General features: G+C 52.0%; 2 protein-coding genes across 2 annotated transcripts; both read right to left on the reverse strand.

Annotated features, from left to right (window-relative positions):
• Positions 1 to 1648: 1648 nt before the first annotated feature.
• On the reverse strand, positions 1649 to 2026 carry COCSADRAFT_307829 (uncharacterized protein). The gene has a single exon (XM_007700522.1). The coding sequence runs from the start codon at positions 1903 to 1905 to the stop codon at positions 1669 to 1671; it is 237 nt and encodes a 78-aa protein (XP_007698712.1). The 5' UTR covers positions 1906 to 2026; the 3' UTR covers positions 1649 to 1668.
• A 968-nt stretch (positions 2027 to 2994) lies between these two features.
• Positions 2995 to 5332, reverse strand: COCSADRAFT_25239 (uncharacterized protein; the record flags this gene model as incomplete). The annotated part of the gene is made up of 4 exons (XM_007700072.1): positions 2995 to 3690; positions 3956 to 4409; positions 4472 to 5221; positions 5283 to 5332. The coding sequence occupies 4 exons, from the start codon at positions 5330 to 5332 to the stop codon at positions 2995 to 2997; spliced, it is 1950 nt and encodes a 649-aa protein (XP_007698262.1).
• Positions 5333 to 8769: the final 3437 nt, after the last annotated feature.

Consider the following 8769-nt stretch of genomic DNA (forward strand, 5'->3'; position numbering starts at 1 on the left):
GCGGAGAGAGAGAGAGAGTGCGGAAGATACGCGCACGGAAACGGAAGCATCAGAGTCCCAACCAATGGCAGGGCCTTCGCAGACCATCTCTTGTCTGGGCTTTAGCGCGCAGCAGCTGGAGCGGGCGCGTGACATGCTTTGATTGAAAAGAAGCATCCGCTTAGACGCATGTGTAAGTAATGTAGTTATGCGAGTCGTCGGGTTAGCAATGGCATGTTCCGGGTCGTGGGATACTATCTTTTTTATGCAGTAGCGTCCAAGCGGCATAAGCAGGCGTGAAGGAGAGTGTACTTGAGTACATGTGAGCACACGTACATAGACAGATGAGGAAGCGAGTAAGAGAGCACGATAGTGTGAGAGGGAAGAGTGTCTGGCCTAGAAGCGAACACGAGCGTTTCCGTGCTACCTGTCATTGGAATTACATGAGAACAAAGTTAGTTGGGTACACTATACTTTTTTCGAAACTAGCGCCTACATCGCTTGTGCACACGCCCGTCCAACCCCCATGCACATGGCTAACCGCCAGCCACGACGACTCGACACTAGCCAAACCGTTTCGACATGTGCGTGGGTGTTCCAGGACGGGAAAAGAAGTCTTACTTTAAGAACGACGATCTGTTCCTGAGCACTCAGTCTAACCGGCAGTCGCTTGCCGGACGAGGGACGAAACATAGCGCGGTTTTGCGGAGTCGGTCCGATGACCGCAGATGGAGAGCGCAAGACAGTGAGATGGAGCATGGGTAGATGATGAGCTGGAAGGAACCGCGACGTGGGATGGCATCATGTCCATGGCTGGCATGGCATGAGCCAGTATACTCGCCACTGTACTGCGACCAGATGAGCCCACCATACTCGCTGCCCACGCGCCAGGAGCGCTCTGTCGCATCCTGGCGAGCATTAGTCTACTTGCCTTGCTTTGCCAGCCAAGGCCAAGTCACTTGGAGCCAGCCCGCCGCTATTCAGTCCATTCGACGACAATGCTCATGCCTCACCGGCTGGTCATTGATGGCTGGCTGTCTCAGCCCAGGTACGTGCGTACCCGCCATCTGCGTCAACGTCCGCTAACACACATACTTTTGATCGTTGTCCATGAGACCACAGGCAACGTACGACAAGTGGCACGACCAACAACGTGCTAAATTTTTTGCTCCTTCCCATTTACACCCACCGGAAAATTGTCTAAAACCTAATAATGCTCACCCACCCCCAACTGACATGCCTAACCCGTCCTATCCATCAACTGCCTTCGCAAAAACACCATTTTGGAACGATCCGTCGTTTATCTCATCATGCCAAGAGCTTCCGAGATCGTGGCGGACCTAATCATCTCTTTCTCTTTGCCAACTGTGTAGTGTATCACTGGGCGCCGCGCATGTCACCACCTACTATAACCACCAAGAACACCAAGAACACCAGGAAGCCGCTGTTTTGCTGACCCAATCGACACACGTCTAGAATAATTCCAAGACAAAAGGGCTTTCCGCAAGGCTTACCCGTCCCACCTCATAGTAGTAGTACCATATGCCCAGAACCAGGCCCAGGGTTCGTCATATCGTCTCTCTCCAAAGTGCGGAAAACTCGAACAAGGGTTTCCCTCACGGACCCTAGTCCCCTCACGCAAGCAGCCCCCCCCCCCTCCCCCACCCCTGGCCTGTCAGTGATATCACCTCAGAGGAAGCTTTTGCGAATCTTGCTAAAAAAATTAGCAAAGAAGGGGAGCGAGCAAAGGCAGGAAAAAAACGCTCCGACGTTAGACGGGCCGACCCCAGAGATAAAGCTTGAGACACTTTCGACATGAACCGTGCAATTGGTATCCAAAGGGGGGACAGTGACAGCCCTGTTGAAGCCCAATGGGGGGTTGCGAGTCAGGCCAGGTGTTGCATGTTGAAGCGCGTCACGTGGCATTCGCCATCAACAACGTGTTTCGTGACTTGGGCGGCATGGTAAGCGGGTTTGGCGTTAGCTTGCGCGTTAGTGTGCCGGACATGGTGGTTGCACTATCCCCTTCGTGTCTCGCCAGTTCATAATCGTAATGCACATGTGATGGATTTTCGAAAAACATTGGAACGCGTGTACATTTGACTAGGTATGCTTGGACGCTTTTTTTTCTCTCCCCCTTCTCTCGCATACTAGAAATCCATTCCCTCGGGTCCCTTCCGCCTCCTTCTTGCTCTCTCCCTCTTGCCTCATTTGTTGCCTTCTACGCTGTTCGGCAACCTCCGAACTCGTACTCGCAATAACAATGTACCGGGATCACCGTCATCATGCATGTTTGCGGAGAGCGCGGAACAAGCACAGCCGCACTCGACCTGCCACCATCCATGCCATGTCGAGCCCCAGGATCCTAGTACCACCTCAACTGTCTCGCTGCCACGATCAACCATGTTGGCCCCAAGATTTCCAAGCACGTAATGTGCCCATGGTTTTGTAATCCTCGTGTTCGAGAAGGCTGACCGTGCCATGGATGTGGTACTGTCGCAACTATTGCCCTGGCTGCGCCATCGTCAAAGAGGCATTGCGGTACGACGCCTCATCCATGTGATGCCTGCCTTCTTCTCGCATCGACTTTCCACACCCAGCCCAGACCTCATCCAACAAGCACGTGCGGTGTCCCCCCGTCTCATCGTTTTTTTTTTTTACATCGGAAGGACTACCGGGAGATAGTCGTTCGTTGCTGGCCTTGCGAGCTTGGTGGCTTGGTAGCCCTGAATCGTAGGATTTCAGTCTTGGACCCTGGTTCCGGACGTGTTTGGTGGATTTTGACAGGTCGCTTTCGAAACTTGGTTACAATTTTTTCTGCAAATGTGCTCTTGTCGTTGCTTCAATCACTCGATATTTCTTTGGGTGGTCTCCGTACGGAAAGTCGAACACAAAAAATTGAATGGGCCAAAACTATACCCTACTACCAAATATACATGGGCCTGAGGCCTGGGACAAGGAAAAAAAGATATGCGCTGTTGGACTTCATGCTCTGCTCCTGGACGTCCATAAAATCTATTGCTTGTACATCATGGGATCCACAGGGTAGTTTTGGATGGAAAACCTGGGATCGTATCCTGTTGCATTGACGCCCATCTGGTGGTTTTGCATATGGCTATGTGATGTGGGAATCTGCATGTTGCTGTGTCCTACAATTTGCGACCGTGACTGTGACATGGGCGCTTCGTATGGACCAGGTGTCGTCGAGGTGCTTCTGTTGGCAGTGCTCGTCGAATGTGAAGTGTTGTGTGAGGTGTCGTATAGCGATAGATCGCCGACGTGGGTGGTGGGGGCAGGAATCATGGATTGCTGAGTCGTGTTGAAGGGAAGTTGGGCACCAGTTTGAGCGGCCAGCCGTCGAATGAGATCGTTGGAATGGTACGAGGGCGAAGATGAGGCGGGACTTGCCGAAAAATCTTCGGCGACGTTGGAGGGAAGGGTCCCCGAACCAGTAGCATTAAGGCCGAGCGTCGATGCGGGAACCGTCTGGGGGAGGTTTAGGGATCGGGGAAGCGGTAAATTGGGCAGGACTTCGGAGAGTTTGGCCAGTAGGAGAGGAAGATATCGCGACTGTCCTCCGCGCAGTGTCGAGATGAGTGTCAAGAACCGCGATACGTAGTCTCGAGGTCCAAGGGCAAACGCGTCTGGTGAGAAGGATGTGCAAGCGACCACGTCAGTCAGACAACAGGCTATGTCGAACAATTTCTCGATCTGAAATCCTGTTAGCTAATGACTGGCCTGACAGATAGGGTAAAACGTTGCAAGGGTGGGATGTGCAGGGACGACTAGGGGGTGAGGTCGAGGGGGGACTAAGCTAGTCAGGGCGTGGACGTCAGAGATAGACGTTGGCTAGCGCCGCCCTAGTAAGATCGCAATATGACAGGGATCTCTGCACAAGACGGAGGGGCTGGAGCGGGGATGAGAACTCCAATGTCAAGACAGGAACAAGCATGCAAAAGAAAATGAATCTACTTACCAAGCCGACGCCGTGGATTTCCATGGATTGCTGCGAGAACTGGTGTGAGATTGTGAGCAAGTCGCGGGCGATTTCGATTGGGTACTTGAATGTGAGCGGCACGTCATTCGAGACGCTGCTTACGAGCCCTTGACAAACACTGAGCTGCCAGGTCTGTGACTTCAGCCACTGCTGAGTGATACGAATTTGCACCTCTTGCGCCTCGCTGCATTCGAAATATGCAGGGACGGCCTCTGTAAGCTGTGCCTGCACCTGCGTTATCCATGCAGCGCTCACATGTGTGTTGTGTACCCGATTCCACAGATTGATAAAGGTGTCGTCGATAATCTTGAACATGTTGATCATGAGCTCCAGTCCAACCGCAATTGGCCGATCCGTGGGTACTTCATCTAATTGAGGAGGATGTATGGTGGGGTGTAATGTGATAGGTCGGTGTTTGTGTAGAGCGTAGGTTCTGGCATATCGTTAGAAAATGGAGCAAACGTAGAAAAAAGTTCAGAGCGTGCGTAGACATACCGTTCGGCGATGAACAAAAGCCAGTAGAGGACACGCTTTCGGGATACATCCAAGGGATCGTGTTTGTACGTCTCCTCATCATGCATACCCAGCAGTTGCGCGTGTGTTGTGGCTTCCCGGAGATATGTCCAGGCTGTGTTCTCTCGTGCCAGTCCAAAGTAGCAGCCACTGTAAAACCACGAGGTAAGCACGCTCGTGTGCGTGGGGTTCTCGCGGTGGTCGTAGCCTTGTCGCACACGGACTGATTCTTCTAGGAGTATGTGACCAACACCGACATTTGACATGTGAGCCATCTCTGGACGAGGGAGCACGCTGACGGGTGGTTTGTGGTTGGCCTGAATCATGACGTATGCACACAGTGCAACAATCATACAGTACAATTCAGTGGAGCGGTCCATGCCAACGGCTGCTTCCTGCGCCCTTTGGCGGTGCAGGACAGGCTCTGAGGGGTAGACATGGTTGAAGAAGTATTCTATGCAGCTCTCAACGAGAGCGGGGGGTAACAGCCCTTGGGTGCGGGCAAATGTAGCGGGCAGTGAGCGTCCGTCAAAGCCGAGATCGGTTGGGTAACCAGCAGCGAGCTGAGCGTTGCGCTGGGTTTCGCGGAGTTCGGAGAGGACTTTGGCGCGGCTGCCCTTGGGACCTTTCTTTTGCGGGATGGCATTGTATGTGCATGCAAGGCCAGCAGAAACACAATTCTTGCATGGCGCGGTGCCTTCTCCGATGCACTTGACCTTTCTTCGGTGGCAGCTGTACAGGGCGACAGTGTGAGTGTGGGAGCATCGACGTTGAGTGTACCGACGGTACGTACCTATCGCAGGCTCGCTTGACCGGAGCAGTCGAGGTAGGATTGGAAGCCATGAGGGAGTGACAAGCTAGTGTGGGAACGTCTCGTCATCTACTTGATGAGGAATGCAGTCGCCGAGCGGATCCGCTGGTTCCTTTTAGTACAACAGACATGTTGCGCCTACATTCGGGGAGATACCGTAGAAGGTTGCTTGTGTCATTGTGCTTGAATGAACGCTCATTCGCACCTGGTTAACCTGGACGATTGAAGAGCCCAAGCGTCGAAAGTGCATATTAGACTCAACTAGTTAGCATCACTGGACCAGCCGGGATGGGGCTGGAGGCTTGCGAGTCCAATGACCTAGCCTGGAGAAGCGGCCTGAGTCCCTGGTTCCACGGACTGGGGAAGGAGTCTGCAGGGCAGCGCGTCGGAAGCCGGTTTAACGCTTACCACACGGCCGCAAGCCATGGGGCTTAGGCGGTCTGCTGGCTGGACCATGCTTGGAGAAACATCCCAGGCTGACCGCTGGGCATGCGGCAGCGATGGCACGGTCGGTTCCTGCCAGCGACGGGAGCTTCATGTTAGTGTGATTTTTAGGGCGACCTGTAACTGGCCGAGGTTGCCCCGCTGGGCAAGTAGCCCGTAATGGATGCCCTGGGTTGTTGCGATATTTTTCCCGAACATCGAAAAGGCTTATGTCGCAGTATCAAAAACGTGCTGAGCCCCCTCGGGCTGTCTGCAGCACAGCGCAGCCTGGCCTGGTCCCTGGCCACAGCAGACGCTCTGCTCATCCGCGCGCGCAAGGGAACGTCACAATCTCATTTCGCCGTGGGGTGTCAGACGCTGCTGCGCAAGTGCCTAACAAGAAACATAGGCTGAAGTTAGAACTGACCACCTCACTCCCTGACTGATGAACCGACACACACTGCTTGGGCAGCGTCCGTATAATGGGAGAGACACGGGTTGATAACGCCGACAACGGCTTGCTCTATTGTCGAGGTTTTGCGTGGCGACATGGGGCCGTCGATACTTGCCGCAGTCGTCGTCATGCAACCCAACAATTCGACGTAGCTCAAAAGCACCTGACATGGAGAGACGCTCGAGTGTGCTGGACGTGTACGTAGTGCGTAGTAGCAGGAGCAGCCATGAATCGATCGTCTGTGTACGTATCAGACGAGGAGCTGCTGTCCACCGAGGCGCAGCAGCCGGCAAAGATCCTTGATGGGCATAGCCAGCGGGCGAGCGAGGAGAGGTCTCATAGGGTCGCCGCGTTCCGTTGCTAGGCGTCGTTCGAACATTGTTTCTCTGTCTGTATACGTACGGGACTGCGGACCCAAAAAGGTCTGTCGAGCCGCTACGGCGCTGTCTTGATAACTTATATCTTCTTCTCTAAAGGGCCTTTTGCGGTCTCCACCATCCGATCGCGACATTCAAGCTTCCGAGATGCTGCCGGCAGCGATCAAAATTGGTACAGGACCGTTGAGACCGCGAATGGGAGAGGCTGGACCCGCCTCCAGAAGTAGTGCTGTCACCGTCCGGTTACGTTTACGCTAGACGTCACGGCGAATAGAATTTGCAAAAGGCGCGAGAAGTCCTGAAAGACCGCCCGCGTTGTGTACATTTGCATATACGTATAGTCATGGTGTTGAGGCTTTGTAGATCCGGGGAACTGGCGACATGTACCTCCCACGCTCATGCTTCGCTAGCGGCTGCGCCCGTGGTAAGATTCGTGATGCTTGGCACGTCCTCCGCGGAGCCCAACGTCACCCGTTACTCCTCTACACACTGCCCTCTTGACAGTCGAAATACCTCTGTCTGCAATTCAAGGGCGGTGGCTTGCTTTTGGGCTGTCCAATCCAGACTACTCGACTCACTGGCGCTTCATGCAACCCTCATCGCCGCTAGCATCCCAAAACATCGTCTCATGATCGTCTTGAACCCCTTCACCACATGGCTGATGTGCTGTAAGGGTATGCATTGCTCAACAGGCGAGTCATGAACTGGAGGGAGTGTTGGAACCCAAATATACGCTGTCACCTATGAATAGCAGTGACATCCCGGGGTCGGGCAATCTACAGTTCTAGGCAAACCCTCTCTGCACTGGTAGCAAATGTGTATCTAATCTCTGTGTTGTTTGTAACGATTGCTTCTTAAGTGTACCGTTTTTATTTGTCCGTACAGCCAATAATGACTGGATTCCGGTCACCGATAGACGCTACACACGACTGCGGCAGGTACTTTTTTATATCAACTCCAACCAAAATGTTACTTCTTCTGAAGTAAACTAAACTAGTCTGCAATTTCCAACCCCCTCAATTGCGGAAACAGTTCCGTGAAGACAAGTGTACTTAGCAGTTCAACTCTCATACACAAACGAACCCTCAAACTTCGCAAAGTCTGCCGTCTTAGGCTTAGCGAGCCTGTCGCGTGTGTACCACGCAAACCCCCATATCATCAGCCACAAAGCTGTTACACTAAAAGGCTTCTTGTGTGTACTGTAATTACATGACTCTACACTGTTTCATATGTACTCGATAATACCACCGAGTCATCCCAGGCTACGTCATAGTCGTATGAGAGATCTGCTGCAGACACTTCTTCTTCACCGCTCCAGAAGCCTTCGGGACTACCTTCTTATCTCCGATATTATCCCGCTATGCTCGCTATTACTGAACGCATTGTAGACTCTGAGTAAGATGTTACAGTTCCCGTCCTGACGTAGGATACTCAATGGATTGTTGTACAAATAGAGTTATATACGGGTAGTCGCAAGTGGATCAACTTGTTTCCTATTTTGGTCTTACCTCCGCTTCGTATTTTGTGATTAGTTGTCCAACGTTCTATCGTCAAAGATGGCGGGCCGACCCTTCGCCTTTTGATGCCGAGGCTACCTTTGGCGAGAATATCGAAATAAGGTTCGGATGATGACGTTGAATACCCCTGTGAGGATCAACAAGAGAATAGGGTATAGCCCTGAAGAACGGAAATGCAGTAAGAGAGGCGGATGATGGAGACAAGATAAATGGAAGAAGAGGTGGTAACCAACACAAGGTCAACAACTTTCTCAAATCGAGTGGTGGGAAAGAGATAAAGACAACTGAGGCAGGACTACTATCACATGCATGATATAAAAATAGCTCTCACACGTCTGAATACCGCCCACTAAGAACGTTTTGTAGTATCTCTTTAACTAAGATATACTGTATTGAACCTAACCTGTAGGTACACGGCATATCTGTCTAACCTGCCCACCTCTTACACAGAACAGTGGTCCAATACAAAATGACAAGAACAATCGATATCAGAATTATTTACCCGACCTTATCAGGACTTTAACATGCTAATCAACATTGTCTGAAAGAAACAAACAACACAACCTACCCTCTCATCTGTGCCCCTAGACCACACACCTATGGCCCATTCTCTTCAGAAGCAAGTGATGAAACCTCACACTATCAATGCCTATACATCACTAATCACAAGTCAAGAACCAAACAACAAGATACATCAT

This window comes from Bipolaris sorokiniana, assembly GCF_000338995.1.
Source record: "Bipolaris sorokiniana ND90Pr unplaced genomic scaffold COCSAscaffold_5, whole genome shotgun sequence".
Taxonomy (NCBI): Eukaryota; Fungi; Ascomycota; class Dothideomycetes; order Pleosporales; family Pleosporaceae; genus Bipolaris; species Bipolaris sorokiniana.